Source organism: Rissa tridactyla, chromosome 2, assembly GCF_028500815.1.
Source record: "Rissa tridactyla isolate bRisTri1 chromosome 2, bRisTri1.patW.cur.20221130, whole genome shotgun sequence".
Taxonomy (NCBI): domain Eukaryota; kingdom Metazoa; phylum Chordata; class Aves; order Charadriiformes; family Laridae; genus Rissa; species Rissa tridactyla.
The window spans coordinates 111,281,987-111,307,267 of record NC_071467.1 but is presented as its reverse complement, the minus strand read 5'-3'; the positions used below and the strand labels follow the sequence as shown (position 1 = coordinate 111,307,267).

General features: G+C 42.0%; 1 protein-coding gene across 3 annotated transcripts in view; it reads right to left on the bottom strand.

The window, feature by feature from the left end:
* The window catches only part of GLI3 (GLI family zinc finger 3), a 213,880-nt gene that overhangs the window by 71,211 nt on the left and 117,388 nt on the right, over positions 1-25,281 (bottom strand). For all 3 annotated transcript variants that reach the window (XM_054191551.1, XM_054191550.1, XM_054191552.1), the window contains exon 5: positions 2,614-2,819. In XM_054191551.1, the coding sequence (XP_054047526.1) occupies positions 2,614-2,819 (206 nt within the window). The remainder of the gene's footprint in view (positions 1-2,613; positions 2,820-25,281) is intronic.

The following is a 25,281-nucleotide window of genomic DNA, read 5'->3' as shown; positions in this document are numbered from 1 at the left end:
TTTCACAGTTCAAATGCTATATGACTTAAGCCATGGTGTCCATAATGTTATTAGTACATTATGTGCATGTACCCCTCTAAATCACAGGGGGTTTTTACTTGCATTCTAGTAGTGCCCAAGTCATGACTTGAACTATCTGATGCCAGGAACCTAAACCTGAAAAAAGCATTTCAGTGTATACCTGACTGATCACACAACGAACTATGGATTCCAGAGAACAAATTTAACAGCTTTTCAATAAGCATGTTGTTTTACTGAAATATCTCCAATGCCTCAGTCAAGTCACTGTATTTTCACGAGGTGCTGCATGACACCTGGGCTGTGGTAACTGATCAAAGACAAGCTGTGAGCCTAGAGGAAATGTGAAGTAACATGTATTTATTTAAAACCCAAAGCAAGAAGCTTAAGCTAGTAAGTTTAGCTTGTACTTATGAAAGGTTAAGGTTGTGTACACAGTCAGCGATCAAAGCTCAGGGGATGAGCCTTAAGACAGAGTGTACTGAAGTGTGTTGTCCACACCTGAGTGTCTTGTGCCATCTGAAAGCCCATGGGTATCCATGGCACCTACATGAGGCTAGCAGGTATGAGACAGGCCTTAGAGGAGAAAGCTGCCTTTCTGAGGTGGCATCTGGAGTTGAGGCAAGGTATTTCGCAGATCCGAACTGACACCAAACACCTACCTTGTAGGCAGACGAATCTGAGCACCTTTGTAGTTACGACAGAGCTCCAGACTCAGCTGGCAACATGCAAGTGTCTGTAGCTGGGTGAACTGAATAGTTTTCTAAGGCTTCACTGCCTGCACTACCTAAAACTCACTGGACTATAATGGCAAAATAGCACACCAAGACCACAGACAGGTTTCTATTCTGTACAGACCTAAATTTAGGTGCCAGAATCTGGAACGAAATTCTACCCTGAGACATTCTAGAGTCTCAGAGAGATTACCACTGGCCTAGCGAATATGGCAAAGCACCTCTAGGAGATCTCTGCCTTTCTGGAGTATCAGTTGGGTGCCAGGTCAGATACTCTAGTGTATCTCAGATAGCACTATGTGCCTACATTTATGCAAGCGAATTCAGTGTTGTGTACCTGAGACCAAGAACGTGTACAGGTTAATGTTGTATGGTTGTGTGACAGGTGGTTTCCTTCCCCCCTTTCTTCGCATGTGCAACGGGAGCATACCTTAAGCATAAATGAAATTCTGCAGGAATATGATCTGAAGATTACTGAAGGAAAGGCAGTAAAATGTTCTGCATATTAGCTTTTGTGAAAAGCCCAAATATACGTTGCAAGCGTTTTCCCCGTTTGTGCCATTACATTGTCACTCTATCACGTTTATCCTATATGAAAAGCTCCAATGCTCTCTGAGTCAAAATATGTATTTCTGGGCATTCAAATTGTTCCTTCAAAATGTTTATTTTTAATACTTTGGCTAAAATAAAAAGCGTAGAATTAGCAAGGATTCATACAATATCCAAAGTGCTGCTAAGAAAGCCCTATGTGCATGCCATATACCTTGACTGACAATAGGTCATTAAAATTTATTCTCATAAGAATATGTGCCCATAACTAATGGATTAACTGTAAAGGTATATGTTCTTATAAGCGAGGATTAATTAGTTATCCGTTTGGATAGGGTGCACAGCTCATTTTTCAAATTCAGCTAAAGGCAGTTTAACTCTGGTAAGTTTCTGCATTCACCGAGAAGACCTTTCCCATAGTTAAAATAGTAGGTAAATTATCTTCACTACATATTTGTTTCAGAGTATGTTATGTTTTAGCTCTCTTCAGCAAATACTACAATTCCGAAAAGTTAAACTACTTACTCTATTATTGAAAAACCTACTGCTAACAAGACCGAGCCTTTTGCAACTCTATTCATTGCTCACTTCGGCAAAATTCCCATTGAAATGAATACGAAATGTGCCAGAGTAATGACAAGAGTGATCACAGGAGTTCACTTCAACCCAAATAACCTGGAAAGTAATAGCCATGGTCACACCAAGACCTAAATCACCAATGCTTCAAGTATACTGCCCACCAATTAAACTAAAGGGGCTAGTCCTGATCATCAGCCGCTTCTGCATCAGCGTGATTTCATTTGTCCATATTGTTGGATAGGGTAAACTGAAACAATTCTATGCAACTTTAACAGAACTATTGACTAAATATAACAAGTCAGTGCAAGCTTTACATAATTGACAACCAAGCTTTTGCACCTGAAGAACTCCATGGTTACACACTGATCTACGCTCACGAAGAATCTGGCTTGATTCAGTGCAAATACAATGGATTTCTTGGGAGATCAGAATCACACCCCGGGTCGGCTCCACAAACAAAAGATGTCACAAGACATACACCACCCTTCCAGCTTAAATTTTGAATGAGGCAGGGCTTTTTTTTTTTTTTTTAATTCTCCCTGAAGTTTCAACATTTGTGAGATGTACAAATGAGCCATGATCGGCTGATGAAGTATTGAAACATTTATGACATAATGAATATGTCTGACAAACCTGCTGAAGCTGCTTTGAACAAGGGGGAAAAAATGTTGACAAGATTAATATAACTTTAGTTGCTACAATGACAGAAAACAGGAAGCCTGTCTTAACCCACCGTCTGTTGGGCTGAGTCCGCGGGCTGCCGAGATCATGGAGAGGGATGGGCTGCTGTGCAGGGACCTGATGTAGTCCATGTAGGGGTTAATGTACGGGTGAGGGGTGCTGAAGGGAGACTCTGATGTTGCAGCGGGATTTCGGTGGGGGGAAATTCTAAGGAACGGAAGCTCTGAGTATGTCGGGCTACTAGATAAGGCAGAAGGCCTGGAAGAAAAAAGAAAGAAAAACAAACAAAAAACAGCTAGGTTATCTATACGATAAAGAAAAATACTGTAAAGGTAACACATTCATTTCTTGAAGAATAACAACTGGGTTGCACATGTAATAACTTCCACTAACGTCAACTGCCTGGAAAGAAAAAGGATAGGAAATGAATTCTTCTCTGTACCCTTATTAGCAACATTTATCTGACCAATTTTAACCTGAGTTTATATTTGATTTAATCTTTACACCCCTCAATACCCTTTCCCCATGGAGTTCAGTAGAAAATCACTTTAATTAGTGTGAAATATGTACCTTGTATACCACATATTAATTCTTGCTGCAATATGGAAGACATACTGAGATGCTGAATCATTTACGTCTTCAAAACCACGTGGCTATTGGAAAAAAAGAATTTTGAGAGCTACACTGCAACCACTCCCTTCATTTGCTAGCTTATTCTTCTTGAAAGAGCAAGATTGCACATTTACACAGAAGTCATTTCAGAAGAACCAATCTCTGTAAGCCATTAAGACAGCTGGGTCCTTTGAGGCATATTTCTGTTGGTGTCCCTTCCCATGAAAGATGCAGAAAACTTGGTGGCAAAGGAAGAATGATTGCTGCATATGTTTGTTTTCAGGATGGCACCAGAGACCAATGCCTTTAACAAGACCACATTAATTAACTACTTCATTCTTGCTGTGGTGCCTTCTCAGGCTATGTGTATGAAGCTGTGATGAACCAAGGCTGAAAGCTGAGTTCACAGCTGACAAAAGGTAAATAACCTGCCTTAACCCCCTCCCCATCATCCCACCCTGCCAATACGACAGCGTCCAGGCTCTGCGTGGAGACCCTTCTCTCACAGCATCCAACCTCCAAAGGCACTGGAAAAAGTCCAGATTTCATCAGAAGGGGCTGGAGTGCCTGCCCTTGCCAACCTGCTCTTTGGCAAAAGACAATGATTAAGCCTGTCATGCACTTGCTGTAGTCCAACTGGTTGACCCGAACTAAATGCCTTTTTGTCCCTGTTTTTCCAATTAATTTAGCATATATACAGCGCAGACACAGGCAGCAGCTGAGAGAGCAGGGAGGGCAGCCTGTTCCTTTGATGCTGCTGGCTTACAAAGAATATTAAAACAAGAAACGTATTTTTTCCCCTTAACATACACATACCGTGATCAATAGAGATAGTTGTCATCACCTAAAAGGCCAACAGAACGTAATCTTACATAGGAGCCAATTTTCCCTGCCATCAGCTTGGAAATGCTAGCGTATGAGTGGGACAAAGATCAAAGTTACACATTCCTAACATGACGCCGGCTTCCCTGCCACAAAATCCACGAGGCCTCATAAAATCTGGGGAATAAAAATTTTTCCTGTTGTGCTCTTTTCCCTTCCCTTCCCTTCCCTTCCCTTCCCTTCCCTTCCCTATTTGGCTTTTGTGTGTTTCTTGCCCTGCCACAGCTTTCTGTAAAGTAAGCCTGTTTAGCCTTCTTGTATGAAATTACCTCCTAGCTCCAAAGTTTGTTACAGAGCTGCAATCATTGTGTGCCAGCAGCAGGTACCAGCAGCATAATCACTCCTTGGGAACTCGAGCAAGTGACCCACACAAAGCCCAGACGCTCAACTGCTATGCCTTCACCCTACTTAAAATGCACCGAGAACCTCAAACAAGAAGCCATTTTCCTCCACCGTGCAAAACAGGCATCTCCTTTCCTCAGTGCACTTTTTCTCTGCATGGTTTTGAAGCACCTTTGTTTTACAGTGGAAATGCAGCTTTACTCTTGTTGGTACTGTGAAACCCAACCAGCCATAAAGCATTTGCTGTCTCGCGGTTCCCTGTCAGGCTGAGTGTGGAAGGCAGGAGCCTTAAAACTCATAGTGATGTAGGAAGCAAAAATACCACAGCTGGATATCACATTAAAGAGTGAATTTCCCATCCTGGCAGTGAGGAAAATACAGTAGTATAGAAAATTTAATACAAGAGTAACAAAGAAACTAAGTTTGGATGTCATTTTACAAGTCTTTTTTTTTAATGTGATCTCAACTCAGAAAGAGTTAGAAACTCAAAGAGCATGCAGGCAAGCAGGAGCCCTGGCCTTATCTGGTGCATATCGAACAGAAAACTGTTTAAAAGCTTTTGCAAGAAGGCTGAAAGTCTGTATCAGCCTCAGTGATTCACTCTCCAACTGGCCAACAGCCAAAGGCTGCCGCAGGAGCAAGATTAAGAGCCAGGCTGTCAGCTTCTCCCTCCAGATCCAATGGGAGCCATTCAAGGACACTGGGACTCAACCGCTTCTCCTCCTCCTCCTCAACCCTGCCTCTTCCTCCCTCCACTCCTCTGAGCTCCTCAGTTTTCCAAGGATGCATGGGAAAGGATGCCGACCTGGGTATCATCAATCAACCGCAGGCATATAAACTATATTATCAGAGGCAGAAATAAGAGTCATCAGATTACACATAAAATTCCCAGCTCTGCACTCTAAATGTTTACTAATGTCTCTCCAATATCTAATTTTAAAGCACTGCTAACTTCTCCGCTCACTTCCAGTCTGTACTTTTCTCACTCCTCTGTGTTTCCAGACCCTCCTTTCCCTACAGCCCCATTATTCTTCCTGCCTCCATCTGCTCTCAGCTCTCCCACTATTTGAGCCCTCCTGATTTATTCCAACAAATGTCACATATTCTTCCCTTCTTTTCCCTCCATGATTAAACTTCACTATGAACATCTTTCAAAAGCATTGTTTAACCCCCTCCTTCAAACTAAAATGCTGACTTTCAGAAAGGGTACAGCCAAACACACTTACTATTAGCTGTTGCTTTGCAACCTCTTTGTGTATCAATAAAGAATGATTTTTGAGCTGTAAACAACAAATTGTACAGCCCAGGAGTGTCTCTGCAGGCACTCATTCAGAGACAAGCAAATCAAATCTCCAGACGTGGGTGTCAGTCCACCCCCATCACTTTTATTTCAAATGTACTTTGTCCCCAGCCTTGGCATGTGGTGCTCTGCCTTGCGTCTGAGGCTACTTTGTGGGATGCAATGAGGTTTCACCATGTGAAAATGCTGGGACATTTTCAGTTATGGTGGTTGAAACTTGTATGTTCAATGCCTCACCTGTAAATCATGGGAAGGCAGAACTTGCCCGGCATCTTCTCCTAGACAGGAGTTTTCCTGTTCAACGACGTACTTGGAGCACTAAGGCTTCCTTCCGAGAGAGGGAGAGAAGCAGATGTACACTTTTCCGAATCAGGCCCTTTGTGTCTACTCATAGAGACCCTGCAAACTCAATTATTTAATACAAAGCCTATCATACTTCCAGTACTAATTTGGAGATCTTCAGGTTTGGGAGTAAAAGAGATCCTGTAGCTGTGTTTTATCACTGCAATTTTTATCCTGGCACACTAGGCTGATTTTATTATTTTTTCAGTAACCTTGATTACACCTATATCCCTGACGCAAAGGAGAAGCAGCAGACAATGGGGCTGGCTGGGAAGGTGTCTCCTCTCTTCTGCCCAGACTGCCTTCCTCCTCACCACTAAGGTGCCAAAATACCGTGACTGCCACACAGCTTCCATTCCTAATCCAGGTCTTTCCACTCCTCACCTATCTCCGGCCTGCCAACTTCTCCCTGTCCTGAGTCCCAACGCTCTGGAGAGTCTCAACTACTCAGCAGGAGAATGGCGCACATGTGCCGAGGCAGTGAGATCAATGTAAGGGCAAACAGGTGTATTTTTTCCAATTAGTCACGACACTTTTTTTGACGAATGTTGCAGAGGTGACTGCACAGTCTTAAAAACTTATGTGGTCACACCAGTTCAGCAGCTGCAAGCAGCATTAGATATATGGCAAATCACAAAACGCATGAAGCCACTCTTTTTTTTTTTTTTTTAATGCTTTTTCTGACCACTGCTGAACCACAGGTGAGCTGTATGTAAGATTTCAGTTATTACTCATGAAAACGGTGTGTCATTTTGTTTTGTTGCTTACAGCTGCAACAGATGAACTCTGCACAAGATGACTGACCAGCAGCAGGTTTGGATTTTAGCCACCACAAAAACTGAACAAAGTACAATTCCCTTTTCAGCCCATGCAGCCCTTTTTTTAACTGGGGAAGGAAGATAATGGGAATCTTGAGAGTTGATGCAGCAAGCATGAGTGAGTTATACGTATTTCAAAATGATCTGCATGCGTAGATGATTATCTAGTATTATCTTGAAAGGATCCCACATTTTTTTCATCAGCAGAGGGAATGGGGGTAGGGGGGGTGTTTTTCATACCTAAGCGTTAGTCAGTTTTTCAATGAAGAAGATCAGATGCTCCAAGTGGAAATCCTATCCCTTCCTTTGGTAGTAACAGAATGGGTTAACTCCTGCAGGAGAAACACTGCTGTGTGGCTGTGACTAGAGGTAAAAATCCCCAGGTAGGTAAGCAAGATCCACAAGCAAAGTTTGTTGACTATGTGGCCCCTCAACCACCCTCTCTTCTCAGTGCCATACTGACAGGATTCAGGAGCACAACTTCCAGTCTCTGCCCGCGTCCCTGGCACAGTAGGGTGAGGTGGGAAAGGTGCTGTATTAGCTCCAGCTATTAGGCTAGAGAAGGCACAGCATATTCCCCAGCTTACCTCATTTTTCCCTTCTAACTTGCACCTTTCCTCTCACCTACGTTCCTGAACTGCTCCTGTGGCACGAGACAGAAGGAAACTGCAGGTGGGAAGATACAACTTCCTTGAATTCTGTGCATTCAAAAAACTAAACTATTTGGTGATTTTGAGGCTCTAAAAAATGAAGATGACAAAAATAGTATTAGGTTTTATTTTCCAAGCTAGTAGACCTGTAACTGTTTAGAAATTTCACAACAAAACAAGAACACTGAACTCCACTTTCCCATTCTGCTTTTTTCACCCCATTCCCAACTAAGTCACACAGTTTTATCGCTCATGTAGACCTAGTGAAGAGCCAGGCAGCCCAAAGTACCATGAAACCATCTTACATGGATGTATGCTTGTAACTGAGTAGGGGTGGTTAGCCCAGGAACTGAAGGAGGGGAGGGGACGGGAAGAAAAGAGATCCAGTTCAGGGTGGTGCGGAGCAGGAAGGGCCAGCTGGTCTTTAAGGGAAGACAGGTCAGGAGCCAAAGTTAACCCCTGCACAGGCAATGCACTCCATGCCACCAGAGCCAGGCGCTGGTAACAGGGTCCATCAGCAGTCTCAGACAAGGCAAAGTGACAAACCAGGTCAGGGAGGGTCAGTCAAATGCAGAAGGAGACAGGGCCAAAGTCAGGACAGGAGAAAAGCTACAGCATAGCTCTGGGGGGTCCATCCAGGAGAACAGCTACCAACAGTGCAGGTCCTGAGCTCAGCCAGGAGCAGGAGTACAGACGGGCGCTACCTACAACATAGCTCAGGCAGGGACTAAAAGCCCCAGGCTGAGCTTAAAAGGGGCTCCTGAGCGCATGGGGTGTGGGTGGAGGTCCCTGGTGAGGCTGTTCAAGGCAATTATGGCCTATTAGTTGCCTCCGGGTCCTCACGCTGGGTTTTTCTTTGCTTTGGAGTCCTTGAACTGCTCCAGGACATGCCAGAATATTAATACAATGCACGTTGTCTCTGTTCTCGCACCTCTTGCAACTGCAAAAAGTACAGCAAACCCTGGGGCGTGCTGCGACACCCACACTTGTCAGAGCGGGCTCTTCAATAGCAACGTTTTCTGGAAGCAGATATAAAGCCACTCAGGACAGCCACAAAGGTCTGTGTCACAGGAAAATCTGGAGGAAAATTTTGAGGTGGGTTTGGTGTTGGAGATGTGATCTGTCATAAATGGTTTCCAAATAGCTTTAAGCTGTGCGCGGGCAAAAACCTCTTCTCAACACAACCTATCTTAAAAAAAAAAAAAAATCATGGTGATATAAGCATTTCTTGATTTTAAAGGAAACTATAACTCCAGGACTGGAAATTTTAATGCCAAGTTTTGTCCTGATAAATTTTTAAATGGCTCTTTTATGAATCTGTTGAAAAATACATTTATATTGAAAACAGCAAGTGATCCTTAACTATAACATTGTAAATATGACACTGAGCTGAGGTTACAGATGGAACAATAATCTATCTCACAGAACAAAGCTTGTCAACGAAGTGCGATGAAATATTGTAACATAACCTAATTTATTATTGCCTTTTCATCCATCTTGTTATATTATGAAAGTGTCAAAGTTCAAACCTCGATATTTAATCATTTAACAGTACGTTATTCAATGCTGGAGCAAGCACTGATGGCATAACTCTCATGCCAATGATATCCACACTGTTTCTCTGATACCTGCTCAATTCAGCCCTGCCTGGACAATTGAAAAATGTTAAACTCCTTAAACTGCCTATGATCTTTTGCTTTTTTCTTTTTTTTTTTTCCTGCAATAATCTTCCGATGGCTGCCCCCCAAAATATTAACACTTTTATTTCTAGGAGATCCTGGAAGACGAACAAACAATAAGGACTTTCTTGTTAGGCAGGGACTCCTGCTTTAAAGCACATGGCTCAATTCCTTTGGTAATATCTCCTATGTTAAATGATTATTGCTTGTTTAATGTCAGTCGCTTGTACAGACTGACCCTTTGGCACCAGCAGTCAACTACTGGCTGATAAAAGGGTTTAACATTAAGAAAGCTGAGCTCTAATAAAGTAAGGCTTGATCCTGAAAATACAAGTAAGAACAATTCTAACAGTTAAGATTAGCCCAAATGAACAACTTGCTCCTCACTGTTAAAAGCACAAACGTTGTTGCAGGTGCCCAATAAGTCAGGCTCAGGCAACTAACTATACACCTAAACAATACAGAAAAACTAAGTCAAATAATCATCCTGCTTCTCAAAATCTTTAGTTGCTGTTGTAGGGTTCAACCCTGCATAAACTGCAACTGATGGGAAACTGTCCACTGATTTAATTGATAAAATCCTTAAGTGATTGTGGACATGATCTTCATAAGCACAAAGTGCTGACCCAATACCGCGCTCCCCGAGAGCCACCAGTAAAGCTTCCACTGACTTCAATGCAAGGAAAGCGATGCCAGCGCTGAGTATTTTTAAAACGCAACTTCACAGTCCCTTTTCTCTTTGCACTTCTAATTGGATATTTGTAAACAAACCCATAAATATATAGTATGGGAAATCAATAATAATATCTTTTAATACTTAAAATTTTTTTTCAGAACTTGTGTCTTAAAATAGGCAGCCCATTCCCCTAAAATAACTCACTGCCTCAAAGCTGCTGTATTACATTCTTAGACTTAGGAAAACTAAGCAAATTATTTTGAACATTTAAGGAATTAAAGTTAATTAAATGCATGGGAATGTCAGAGCACACTTCATGTAAAAGAGCTCAAGTGCTACAAAAAGGTAAGCCCTATTAACTGTATTTTCTTAGTGGTGCAAATGAAGGAGGAGGAAAACAAGAACGTGCTTAAGTCCTAATATGAGAAAGAATCTTGATTTCCTATATTCCTTTCCATGTTTCAACACCTAGTCAATATTTTGCTCATTTTTCCTCCAAAATTCACACTGGAACTGTAGTCAGTATGGGAAAGTAAGTCACAGAATCGGATTTGGTAGCAACCTTCCATTCAGCAGATATATGTACAAAGCAACCATGAATGGGTCAGTGCCTATATAGTTTACATGTAAGAGGAGCGAGATCAGGGTTTAAGGTACACAGGCTCCGGTTTGGTTTCCATCACTTATCTGCTGTGCTACCTTGGACAAACTTGTTCACTTCCTCATCTGCAGTTTCCCCATCTGTACAACTCTGGTAAAGCACTCAGAAAGTGTTTGGTATCTACAGTGGAAAGGTCAGACCAAGAGATACTACGTTATTAATATTTTTTCATTGAGGCAAAGACAGTGCCTTACAAAATGTGTGCAGTTCTGGAATGTAAATTCCTAAAGTATACAAATAACCTTGCTTTGGGTTAGAAGGAAACGCTTCTCCCTCTTAAAGTTACAAGGTGGCATTATAGAATAAATAAAAAAAACCAGACACACATGACTGGACAAGAGATGTTCTTGGCGTTGGGAATCACACACGACAATTAGCCCATGACCCACAGCAAAAGAATATTACTCTGGCTCCCCTTTCTTTATTTGGGAAGTGTTAACGTTATGTAGTTACAGTTAAAAATTGGCTACATTAATCAAAGCACTAAATCCTTAGTCAGTGACTGTATTCCTATTTTTCAGTTGACGGACTGCCTGAACGCAGATCCAGTTTTTTTTACATACACCCCCTGCTACTTGTAATAATTCATAAATAACTCAACCATCCGCTTGTGGATTCCCTCAAGAAGAGTTTCTGCTGTAAAAAGCAATGAATATTCATCCCATTATTGAACGTTTTGTTTACCTAAGGTCAGCTGCGACGCTGGTGACCTCCAGCCCACAGTAACACCTGCACTGACTGCAGTGAGCAACTGCTGTTTCAGATGCCACTGAGTCAGGGTATATGCCTTTCATTACACGAGTCTTGACTTGGGAGTCTTGACATGCGTTCCTTAAATGTGTGTGAAGATATAGTTTTGACTGATTTTTTTTTTTTTTTTACTTCTTTTTTTTGCCAAATGCAAAGAAAACCAGGTACTGCCTCCCAGTATTTCTCCAAGTCAAGCCCAGGCTTCTTCTTGTCCTCACATACTGGTAAATCTCCCCACAACAACACGCCTCTCCTTTTCCTCTTCCTTCCATCCTGCCACCAACCACTGCCACTGCCCCTTGGCACTCCTCTGAAACACTCGCCACTTGGCCTTAGCATACAGAGCGTCCTGCCTTGCCTCTCCTCCCTCAAATCCTCCTCAGGACTGCTGCAAAGAAATCGGTGACTAGGGGGAGGATTACATGGATACACTTGGCAATTTCTTTGCTCGTACAAACAAAGGGTGCAAACACACAAAAACGTGACCGACTATTAACTACTCCCTCCAAATGCCCCTTGCCTTTTAGGTGGATGTCCTCTTGTAAATTTTGAGGCAACTGTGTAAGCGGTTACTGTCCCCAGCTACCCAGCTGGTGCCCCCTCCCAGCAATTACTGCCAACCCCCAGCACAGGGGGTCTCTGTTAGAGAGAGAGGTTAGGCACATCTCTGCCTCTAACCACTTCAGTGCCCTGTTTCAGTGAGCAAGGGCAAAGTTGCCAGACTGTAAATGGGGCGAAGGGACACCGTCTGACCCTGCTGAGGGACAAGGGGTAATCTCCAGGGCGAGGAAAACAGCTGGGGCTGGTAACCCCCAAGGCCGTCGGAGCCGACTCACCAGAGTTCATTTGCCAAAGCTCTTCCTGGCAGAGCTCCTTGTGTTTGCACAACACTCAGCAGAGCTCTGATCCCACATGGAGCTGTTGGATGTTGCAGCAATGTAAACAGTAAATAAAAGTAATGCTAACAAGATACTCTGTGATTTCCATCGCCTGCTTCTGGTAGAGCCTTACCAAGGCAGAGCCTGACCTGCTCAGTTCACACTGACTTCTGAGAACCATAAGTGGGGTAAAACCAAACACCTACAAGGCACAGCCCAATCCCAGTGCTGGTAAATTTTTCATCCCCTGTCTTCAGCTGGTTCCAAGTCTATTGACTCGTGGTTATTAATATACCAAGGATAATGTATTAATGCTGCATTTGATGCAGAACTCATAATCACGACTATAAAATGGATGCACGCGACAAGCAAATGTTATTCGAATAAGCCTTGGAAAAGTGTTGCTACACATTAGAGGAGAGATTGCCTTGGACCTCCATATACTATTCCCTCTTCAAACTATGCTGTAGCACAAAGTACAGCAAGAAAATCTAAAAGGTCTACAGCATACTCATTATCTGTTATTAATAACAGACTGGACAGTAAAATTACCAACTGCATTCCTACAGCAAACTTCCCCGCTCTGCAATTCTCTTTTGATGCTCTAGAGGTGGTCTCATTTGCTATTCAAATTCTAGCCCCCTCTCGGTTACAGGCAGGGCCTGCCATCTCTTGAAGTGTTTAACCACCGCGGCACCATCATATGAATATGTGGGCATATATAAATCCTGATGGCATTCATGCACCCTTTTCTTCCTTCCCTTTCCCCTTCCTCTCCTCCCGCAAAAGAGTGGGTCAAAGGGGTGTCAGAAGCTTTCTCACACTTAATGCTGTTAAGTCAGCTAATTGAATAAACATTTGTTTAACATTTGCTCCTATTTCACTAATGCACTGTGAGAACGAGAAGAATTTTATTCCCCTTCTCCCCTGTCCTCCCCCTTCCTCAGGAGTGCCACTAGCTGTTATCGCAGTGACTAATGTGCTGTATGTGGCCATTATAGTCTTCAACTCTGAAATTACACCCAGGATGAACGATAGGCTCTGCCTGTATGCTGATTGGAGTTGGATGATGATTGATTAGAAGAAAGTCAGACTACGTAGCCATGCAAAAAGAACTGCACTAAGCCACAAGCTTAAACACTAAAAGAGCATTTCACCGGTGGCTTCAGAGCTATTAGATGTTTTCATATGAACAACATTTCTCACATCCGGGCTTGCGCATTTTATCTTTATTCTTTCAAATCCTGAAATTGCTTGGATAAGAGGGTTTTATATATATATTTATACACATTTCTAAGAGTAGCCTGAACTTTTAGGGGAAATTGAAGAGGCTTTGTGTCAAGTACAGCTAAATCCAGCCTTTCTATATCAAACTCCTGCTAGAAAATTACTGTGCAGATGATAAGGCTGAAAGATATAATAAAAAGTGACTCTACTCAATTTACACTGCAATATTGGTATGACTGAATATTTTTCATTCAGGTGACTGATAAAATCACTAAACTGTATTGCAGATAAATAAAGGAGGCTTCTGTCAAGAATAAACACCATTAATCATGAAGTCTCACCCTCTGAGTGGCTGTGCTATGCAACTGCACAAATGCACCATCACAAGTGGCATGTGACCCAGTGCCTCCGTTCTTCCCCCCAGCTCCCTGGTGACACTGTCTTCTTAGGAAACTTTTATTATTTTTTTTAAACCGCCTTTACAACATTTGGAAGTCCTTTAATATCTTTTCCATTCGAGTTTACGCGCGACTGCAACTGAAATCTAAATTTCAGTGACGATACGTTCAGCTAAAAATTGATCCCATGAGACAAATGAACCAATGCAGGCTGTGGCCGCATTGCTGTAAATCCAGCGTTACAGTGAGAAGTCTGTATTTAACCTGGGGAAGATGAGATCTTTGTAATTCTAAAGCTGAAACAAATAGGAAAATTTTATCAGCTCCCCCAAGCCCTCTTCCCCTTTTCTCCCAAAACCGCGTTTTCTTACCAGCTTCTTTACTTAGAGTCGCTATTTCCAAATAGGCACCGAGTCTCTTTTTGAACAAACAAACACAAAATTTCTCAGCATCGCAAATCTGCCTGAGCAGAATCGATGATGGGTTTCCTTTCAAAAAGCAACTTACATGCTAAAACTGGATATGTGCTGAAAGAAACCGTTATCCAGCAAAAGCACAGTCATACAAAAAGAAAACCAGACAACTTAGGTAACCTTTTTGTAACCTGTTTTAGAGCAAGTGATGATTCAATAGTGGCCATGTTATTAAGCTGGAATGAAGCAGTGCCCTACACACTAATGAGGTTAAAAAATGTAGTTAGGTCTTCATGTTAAAGGCACTTAGCAAGCAGTTTGCTCGGCAAAGACCAACTGTGTGTTGGAGCAGAGGACTAATCACACAGGCAGGAATCAAATCGACTGGAAGAATTAGGAGACTTGCGGCCCCGAGGAATGTAATTCATGCAGAAAAGCAGTTGTCAGAGTGAGGCCAGGGAACTGTGTGGGAAGAAAGCAAAATAAACAGCTCAACAAAGAAAACAAAGACGCTCAAATAGTGGCTTTTCTAATGCTTGAGTACACTGAAACTTCAGTGGGTGCATATGACAAAAACCTCATCAAAGACGACCTCTATACAAGCAATACACCGGTGAATGGTGCACTGGTTCAAAAAACGCTCAGAAAATGCCTGAAGGTCTTTAAAAAATAACCTTGAAGTTGTTATGCACAACAGAGAAAGTGCACATACATACATACATGTATGAATGACTGGAAGAAGAAAAACATCCAAATGGTACAAAGCTATGAAGAGAGTTGAAACGGTTTCTACTATTACTCCCGATTTCTCTCTCTATCATTCACAGATCAGAAGAGGGTGCAGCCGGCATGCAAAGAGCGCTCCTGCCTATGTGCAGGAATAGGCTCGGTGGAAAAACAGAATCGCTAATTGGGATACACTCCCGCAGCGTGAGGACCAGATTATTGCATCCACCAGGGGGATGACCTGACCAGAAAGAAGAGCTTGAGGCTGGTCCTAAATCTCAACAAAATTCATGTGGTATTCAGGGAAAGTTTTTCTTGTGATGGGTACGACCCACGACAGTAAAATCAAACTTTGAAACCAAGTGATACATGAAATTTCACAAATACTCCCTTAACTCCTTCCTCCCTTTAAGGCAGTGGTAAGGCAGGTGTTCCTTCTCCTGGCAAAGTACCCGAAAAGCCTCTCACATTACCTCAAATGAACACTCAATGTCTGTTCTGTGATGCCAAGAAACATTCTTTTTCCAAATTCAAAACCAAAGCAAAGCAAACCCCTCAGCCTTCTGTAAGTCACATCCGCAACATTACAAAACTGCAATTTGTGAGAAGAGAGAAAGCTTTTCTTCAATTTTAATTTGATATGCTAAAATAAGATTTTAAATGTTTAAAACAAAAGCAAGTTGGCAAAAACAGAAAACAAATTCAGTGACTGTCTGTCTTACTGCACTTGCTACTTAAATTTGGTTGTGAAGGGAACGTTTGACTAAAATTCTAACTTTAAAGGACTACAATCCTGACAGAAACAGTTATGTGAAGGTTCAGCATTAATCATTTCTGTTGAGGTACGGCTGGATTTGCTTCACATCCCTCTACTAACATTAGCAGACTGCCCAAAATTGATATTCACAAGGATTAGTGACTATTACTGACCAGAGAGTCAGCTAGAATTTCTCACCTAGCACTACCACTTGCAGCAGGAAAAAAAAATTATAAAGATATACAGAAATTTCTGTATAAAATTTTCTGTATATATATTTCAGTATAAAATACACAGATTATTTTCTGAAATGCCTCCTCCCCCCACCCCAAGCTAAATCCATGACTTAGGGAAGAAAAGCCATTTTGAGAGTGCACCTCAATGACAGGACTAGGTGTACAGTATATGTGTATGCTGTACCCAGGACTGCGAGTCAAGGAGTGACCCTATGAAAACACAACTGCTTCTGAGATTCTCCCATCCTCCATGCGCCACTGCAAATCGCAGGCGAGCCACGGATCCGCACCACCATCCATGAGGGCAGCAGGATTCACAGGTACACGAAACAACTTGTATCAACGGTGAATGCTGCTAAGTTAGGAGGGGGGAAGAAACATATTCTGCTAACACTTCTTGTATTTTCTCTGCCAGTATCAAAGGTCCAGGTGTGGGAGCTGGCTGGCGTGCAACCAAATCAGAGCAGGAGAACACTCAGTTCTCAAATTGGGCTAGGAAGTTTTGTCTCAGCCAGGCCAGCTTCTTTATTTGATCCTGCAGGCACTGAGAGCCATTGTGATACTACATAATCCGCACTACAAGTCGGTTCTCACAAATGGTGACTATATAATGGCTGGAACACCGCAGCCATCAGAAGAAACAAGAGATAAAGTCTTCACACTGCTGTTCTTGCCCTATTTGTGTACAAAACTGGAATTGAAAAAGCATTTCTTGGGCAAAGCTGTAACTTTGAACAACCTCAAGAACCAGAAATGGGTGGGGACACCACTTCTAATGTGCCTGTAGGGGGAAATACATGAAAAACAAGGACTAAGTATAAAGCAAATGAATGTTCTGGCCGTACATTTTTTAGAGAAGTAGTAAATTCAATCTAAATGCTGGAAGCATTACCAGTTCCCTAAACAGAATAGGTAGCTAGGCATGCAGATGAAAACCACAAAAGGGAACAAACTGGCCAACTTGGGACACACCTGCACCAGCAGGATGACCTACACATTTGCTACCTCAGTACCTTTGCGATTCAATCTAATCGTAGGAGTAGAAACCCAGTTCCCACAAAAGATGTCAGGATGGAAGCCTGACATCCGAGGAACAAATATGGCAAACTAAGACAGGGGCAGCTACACAAGCTTTCTTGGTACTGTCTTGATGATGTACGCTGCTAGTGATCTTCCAGGGTGAAGCAGAGAACACCTGATTTGCCCCTGGTCATTCAGCTCCTGCCCTCCCCACCAAATCTGTCTACAATGTTGTTAAATGGGGCTATTTGCGTTGGTGGCCTCTATAAACTGGACTAGACTATCAATCTTTTCTTCCACAGGCCAGTGGAAAAGGCATGATAAATCTAAGCTGAATTTCAACAGGAGATAGAGGACTGAAAGATGTGTATCTTTAAAGAGATAGCCACTTAAATCTGATATGTTTAGAAATTCTCCCTCATGCGAAATACTCCCTAATTGACACCAACGGTCAGAGCACCTCATAAATAACGCTTTCGGGAAGGAGACAGGTCCTTTGGGAGCTTTGTATTCCTGGCTCATGGCCTTCAGGATATCTTGCCTCTGTGTCTAACGTCTGTGGGGTCTCCAGAAAACTACCAACACCCCTATACAATTAACGATAAATGCAGACATAATCTACTGTAGGATCAGACACAGACATTCAGTGCTGGAAGGGACTAAGCAATCCATTCTTGCCTGGTCTCTAACAGCAACTTCATAGAACCCAACCTCAATATAAAGCTGCTTCTAAAATAAGGTCCAAAGTCCTTCTTTGGTCATGTACAACAGCATCCTAAGAGCAAAAATCAAACAGCATAATAATTTTCTTTAAATTGTTTCCTCTGTTAATCAATAATATCAGTCACAAATGCTGGCCCAGCCTACCCTGAGGCACACAGATAAAACACCCATTGAGCACATTCCTTTGGGTGGTATTAGGGTCTTGTCTTTTTTTTTTTTTCCTAGCATCATATAATAGAGAATATGCAAGGGGCAGCTACTTAGTCTCCTACATCTCAGAAGCCCAGCCGACACCAGCTCAAGAGTCTGCTTTCTGTTACAAATATGCAAACAAACACAGACTATACATACACATTTAGATATATATAAATATATAGTGGGTTGAGACAGAGGTGAGAAAAAGGGAAACAAGTTATTATTTAACTTCTGTTTTTAATTCCTTTGGGAAAAGAAGTCTGAACTAAATTCCAAGATTATAGGGGATACGATATCTTTGTTGGGGGAGAAGAGAGTCTAAGTCAGGGAAAGATTGTGTGAGTATGATGAAGATGCTCTGCGCTCCTACACCGCAGATGTACTCATTGCTCGCGTTTCATCCAGTTTATACCAACTCTCACTTTAGGGACTTCCAATTCACAACACAGGAATCTCACCAGTATGCTTTAAAAAAGGACGGAAAAAAAGAGAAAGAAAGAAAGAACGCTAAGACTGTAACATTTCAGTTCTCTTTGAAGCAAGATTTAACATGAGTGGAAGAATTGTACTGAAAAAAAAGGAGTCTGTCACAGTCCAGTACCTCACAGGCCACTGCAACAAGTTTGACAGCAGCCTCTATAGAGTTGGCTTGCTTCTGGTTCACTGCACGTGAATACCACAGTCAATATCTGCTCACTTGACTAATACTGCTGACTACAGCACAAAGAACACAAGAATTTTGTCCAAGAAACCACAGGCTCAGAGTCTCTGAATGTGCACTATATTTAGAGCTTGCATTCTTTGCAGCTGATAACAGAATAAGATAATAGAAATTTCAAGCAGCAGAACTCTAGCATTGCAGCTATTCTATGTATTTTTGGATAAATGTTAAATTAAGGTAACGATACACATGTTCTAAATGTTTTTGCCCGTTAATATTTTTCCTACTTGTTTTGTGCATGTTTTTCCTCTAATTTTCCATCTTTCTCAGACCCTGTGTAGCTCCTTCCATTAGTTTTAACCGTAAAGATCTAGAATTACTCAGTCAATGATAAATGAAAGCAAAGATATTCACCCTATTATATAAAGAGGATGCATGGGCACGCACACACACACACAAATGCGCACACTTGTGTACACATCCACACACAGGGAGTGCCCCAAAAGCTTGAAGTCATGCCTAGTTATTCCTCAGCCTACAGAAAAATGTTAGATACAACACGGTGTCCCGAGGCACGACTATGCTGGCCATTCATTTTGCTTCCATCATCTCTTAATTCATGCTGGTTTGAAAGCCTGCCTTAGGGAATCGCTTCTCGCTGGCAGACGAGAATTCGTCTAAGCACCGTTAACTGCCCAGACGGGGTAAATCAGCCAAGTGGCAGTGCTGTGCAGTGCCAGTACCTTACTGCTGATAAACCTAGGAACTGTTTCTCCACCACAACATAAGCCAAACCTCTTTGAGAATCCCTTGGAGCGGTCTGGCCCCACCAGACAGACCTGTGCCACCCTGCGCCTCAGGCAGGGCTCAGGCAACCGGTTCCCTTTAGAGCAGCAGAGGAGCACTCTGAGACTGCTGAGAGTTTTCCCCTCTTTTTCCTCCGTCTGCGTCACCCCGGGAAGTTGTGCTATGAGTTCTTGCTGCTACCGAGTGACTGTATCATGTCAGATGGTCAGCCAGCAGCCTACCGGTGAAAACATGCCTTTCTCATTAAGGCTGGGGACTGCTGCCTTCCCAGCACTTTTCTCGACGTAAAAAAATTGAATGGAAGATTTGGGGGAAGTTTCTTCCAAAGCATTTTTAACGAAACAAACCATTGCTTTTTCCAAGCTTTTCCTTTTACATTAAAAATCTCACCAAAATTTTCCTCTTATTTGAAATGCTGTAACTCCTCCAACCACCCCAAAATCAAGCTGGCTGTACGAGAAGAACAAAGAGCCTCTGTTAACGCAATATTTATCTGCTGCTATTGTTTCTCTTTTATAAATCTGTAGTTCCTTGGCATTACAATTAGCTACTCCAGAGAAAATGATTATGTCACAAAGTATTATCCGCCACAGAAACAGATGAATGATGTGAACCAAATGTAGTCTGGTGCGCTTAGAGGCAATTCTGTTGACTTTCATGTAAATGTGCTTGCTAAAAACGGGGATGATTTTTAGCAGCGAATCCTTATTTGATCTAGAATTTATTTGCCAGCAGAAATGAACTTTTAAATAAGACACACTTCCTAGCAGGAAGAGAACAAATCTCTGAGAAACAGGAGTTGAACTGAATGTGCAGAAACTTTTGACTACAGCTTACCTAAACAAATCCATGTAACTAAACTTATGTAAAATAGCTACATTGAAAAATATTTACCCTATTCTTGACCTATATTTTTACCTACTTTTTTTCCTTTTGAGTGTCTCAGAATCAAAAATTTAAGAGAATCACATACCCTTTTTTTTTCTGCAATTCGATATATGCCACCCATAATTTGCTTTCCAAACTTTTTACAGTTTCAGACAGTTTTTAAAAACACGGTCTGTTTCTGAAGCTACTCTGCAAGTGCGCTTGCAAAGGAGAATTTATGATCTGCAAGTCTTAAGGTAAATATTACTAAACAAGTACCAACAGCTAAATAAAACACTGATTCACTATTTTAAATGATGCAACAGTACATGCTGAGTGAGAGACTGCAGTTCTGGTCTAGACTCAGGCTTCCTTTTCCCCATTTTGTAAAAGGCCTGGCACTGAATGAAAACTATCTGCTGACGTCTATGTGCAGCCACCTGGCCCTGCTATTTCGCTTCTGTGAATTACCATGGCTGTGCTGCTCTGTCACTAAGAAAAGAGGCATACATGTTGCTTGCAGAGCCTACAACACACATATCCATGGCATACAACGCACTGAATAACCTCAACGAGTCACCAGACCACGCTGCCTCCTTCTCGGAGACTTGCTACAAAAATCCTCCAGGCTATTAGCAGCTGCTTAGTCTCGATGCTGCACTTCCCTTCCAGGGACAGGTTTCTTGGGGTGCTTCCCATTTAATACAAGATTTCTCCCTGCTTACAGAAAATACTTCCATGGATGATTTTGGAAAGCTGTTAACTACAGTCATCTTTTCATGTCCCAAGAGCTTCCCAGTCTTTCTTCTTCGATGGCTCCTGGCTAAACCATAAAACCCGTTCCAAGTCTTAAAGTAATTAAAGCCAATTCAACGAGTGATGTTTTTCACACTGGGTGGGGCTCTCCTTCCCACTGTGAAAAGATCAATGAATGCTCTGACAAGCTGACGGACTCCTTGCCAAGTCTCCAGCTTAGACGTACACTAAGGTAAAGCAGTAGGTAAAAGATTTAAGAGATTTAAACACTAAGATTTTTAGAAGAAATAAGAGCTTAGGAACAAAAGTGCAAAGGAAAAATCAAAATGTCAGTGATGGGGCTAGGAAAACCTAAAGGTCCTATCAAATGTATGGCAAGCAGCAAGGATATTTTGCAGAGCCAACTCTTTAATCTTCTCAGACTTGGACATCCCCCATTGTACTGCGTGGTTCAAAATCAGAGGCTGATGAAAGCCGAGCATCTGGGCCTGACTTTCCTTTCCTTTTCACTCTTGTGTAACTGATGTCTGTATAAATTAGGTATGAAATAACATATCTAAGAATCAGACTCTCTTTTTATCAACTTAAAGCCGACTGCAAGCAAAACACATGCTTTGCTTTAGTACCGGGGCATTCAGAGAGTTCAAAATAGCTGTTCAAGGCATTCATGTTAGGCACATGCACAATTATCTGCCCATGCATCATTTCAGGGCGTGAGACTGCCAAACTCGGATGCCGCCAGCCTCAATCAGCAGTTAGAAAAAAAGGAGCTCAGAGTATCGTTGATCCTAGGAAGCCACAAGACAGCAGCTTTACCTTGCAGCTTCCTCCTTGCAAGGGCAGCTTCCCCTGGCCTTAAGCATATGGGTAACACCAGTGCACCTTCCCTTAGGTTTACCTGCTCGCGCTCCCTTCCTCACAGTCCACGGCTAACATAAAATGGGATGGCAACAGAAAGAGCGACGGAGACTAAATGAATGAATGGTTTGAAACATGCATAGTGTATCTTGTAGTACATTCTGCCCTGAAATTTTAACTTTCTACTAGCCTCCTACGCCACATCCATTAACTGCTCTGAGGCGTACACAGGCCAACACCATGGAGCCTTCCTGATATTGCCACCTGGCAGTTGTCCCCTGCCCCACCTCTGCAGGAGTGTGCTTCCTTCACAGCCATGATAACAGCGCCTGGACACACCAGGTGAGGTCACCTTCAAAGGCTGTCCAACCCAGCTTTGAAATGAAGCAGACTGGGAGCCACCTATTAACGCAACTTGGTAAAGGTACGGGAATGAGTGAATGACCAAGAGTGGCAGCTTCCTAAATCGCTGTGATTAAATCCGTCAGTAGAAGTTTGCCTCTGCCTGAGGAGCTTCTTTTTTATTTTTTTTTAATTAATAAATAAAAACTCTCATCCTGGCTAAGTCAGTTTTTAAAAGTTTAAAGGGACTACAAAGTTGTTTACACTTGCACTGTCATAAAAACAGTCAAGACACACTTATTCTTCCTCTGCTGTATGCTAACAACTCCTTTCCAACAAAGCTGATGTCAACAAAGATGTCAGGTGACTGGAAGACTTAGCCGGTAGTAAAAATTTATGATTTGGTTCTTGAGGAGTAAAAAAAGAATAGCATGCTCAAAGTATAAATTTATGTGCAAATAAATACCCTCATCAGCAGCATGATTTTGAATGACTGCACACCGACCAGAGAAGGCACCACACTCTATTAGATGGCCTAGCAAATGTCAAGGACCAAAACATAGTTTAGCTGCAGTCTCTCCTTTAGTACCTTACTTTAGAAATCAATTTTGAAAATTAAGAAAGAGCTAGACAAACACAACAACAAAGAAAAACAAAGCAAGAAGTGGGATTACTAAAGCCATGCTTCTTTTAGTATGTTTTAATCATATCATGTTTAACAAGTAATTTAACTTGCTAGTTCAATGAAAAGTAGCAAAACTGAACTACAGTTTACTGGAGTACTTTTTAAAACTAAGATTCATGCCTTGAATTCAAAAAAAAAAAAAAAGAAAAACACAAGCTCTACCCTTCAATTACACTGTTCATATGTTGCCGCTAAAGAACAACTTAAGTTTCATACATCTTCCCTGAAGTATAAACCGAAGATGTACTGTAGAAATTCCTGGATAACTACATAGTCCTAACAAACAGGTTTTGGTAACACAAAGTGACACATTTCAGTACATATTCATAAGGGTTGGGGGTTATTATTGGCCTGTAATTGCAGTTGTTCTAACACCTAATAAGCCATGGCTGGAAAAACAAAGGCAGGTTAATTTGTGATTTCCTCTACTCATTCAGAGGCAAATTAAGTGTCAAACAGCTAATACAGAACATATTTCATTTTATGAGATTTTAATTTAATTCTGCACCATATCGTTGATGCCTTAATGTAGGGTGGTTTATCTAAGAAGAAGAGCAATTTATAAACCTCTTTCAATTGAAATCTTTAATGATAGGATACGATAGCATAATTACAGCAATGCCTGCTAGTCCTACTATACATAAGCATCTGTCAGCAATTCCATCATAAACATAAACCCTTATTTTAGTGGTTTATAACTCAGTTATAAAATTTGGCTCCGGGCTGAAATTTGGGATACAACAGTTCTGCCCATCAGCAATTAAACTACAAAAACTATACATAGAAATACATGTATGTCTTCAGAGCTGTAAGCACGTAAGAGCCCTGTAACACCTTAAAAATTCCTCCTCTCTTTTTTCTTTTTCACTTCACCACTGTTCAAAATTATGTGCCCACATTGTAGGTATCATGCGGACAAGGCCCTCTCCACATTTTTTATGCGCTTGTATTATACCTAAACTAATTCCACTAAGACTTGACAGGTTCTGGAATGCATTTCTAGGAGCTTGGGTAACTGGAATGATGCCAATTTTTTGCCCTTTTTTTATTTTTATATTACACACACAAACGCATTTGAGCATATTATGAAGCTGAGGAGAAAACCACTCATACAATGAAGTCAGTGATGAAGCTATGGGTAAACAATTGTATCCTGATCAGTGTTCTTGCCATTTTCTCTCAGAACTCTCAAACAACTTCTCAGATCCAGTCCTTTTTTTCTTCTTTTATTTTTTTTAATGGACGTTACGACACCAGTTCAAGTAATGGCTCTGAAAAATCTCAGATCTAACACTCCCAAGTGATACTCACACGAAGCTCTGTAAAACTTGCAGAAAACTGCTGGGTGTCTACCTCATACATACATTGAAATGTATCCCTGAAAACTGCAGAAGCATGACAAACCTTAACATCTACAAAGAAGCTGTTGGAGTCCAACAGATTTTATTTTTTAAGTTGCTTAATTGCATATTTACATTTAATTACACCCATCACAACAGCTCCAAGGGTCCACTACAGCTCATCATTCCAACGGCGACACAAACCAAATGAGCGGAAGAATCAATAGAAGTCAATGGAAAAATAAATGGCTGCTATCAAGGAAATTTTGAGTTTAAAGCTTGGGCTGATATCAGAGTGTATTTCTAAAGCAGTTGCCTGCAGTCATATTGCATCACGCTAAGATCTCCTCAACTCTAACAAGCCTCTGCAGGGCCCAGCTGAATCACAACTGCACCGCGGGCTAAGGCAGGGGGCAGGGAGGTGCAGCCCTTTTCCACAGAAGGGGCATCGTTTTCGGCATCAGAGGGGACTACCACGGAACACCAAATGAGACAGGAAGCAGGCATTTTCAACATCTTTGAGAGCTCTTACAGAAATCCTGGCGCTTTTAGCAGAGTAGGCTGCTAGTCCCAATCTCCCACTGTCACTCGAAGCGGGAAATGGTGGTCTACCCACCAAAAGCCGTCCCATGTGACGGTATGGGCTGGGTTCATGGGGCTCAGGCTCCGGACAGGGCTCAGCACAGACAGCGGAGCCAGGCAGGGTCCGACATGGCACAGGATTCAGAAGCCTCTGCGAAGGCTCACAGGCGGCACCCAAGTTTTGGAAGACAGTCCCTCTGCTGATGCAGGCTAAAATGCTTCCTGGGGCTCCCAAACCCGTCTCCCTCGCACCGAAGACAAAGGGAAATTCCCCACTAGCTCCAGAAGGAGCAGGATCGTCACCTCGTCACCCCAGCTCTCAAAAACATCCAGGCGAAATATTCATTGCACTGCAAAATCTAGGATGACCATGTAATGACTCTGTCTGAGCCTGCCACCTTCAGCTTACAATAGTTTTTAGCAGCAAATTTAAGTGTGTATTTGAGTATATTTTATGATGTGGTTGCCTGTGGTGTAAATAGTGATGCATCAGAGGAAGTCTGAGGAATAAATCACAAGTTTCTGTACTCTTTCTTT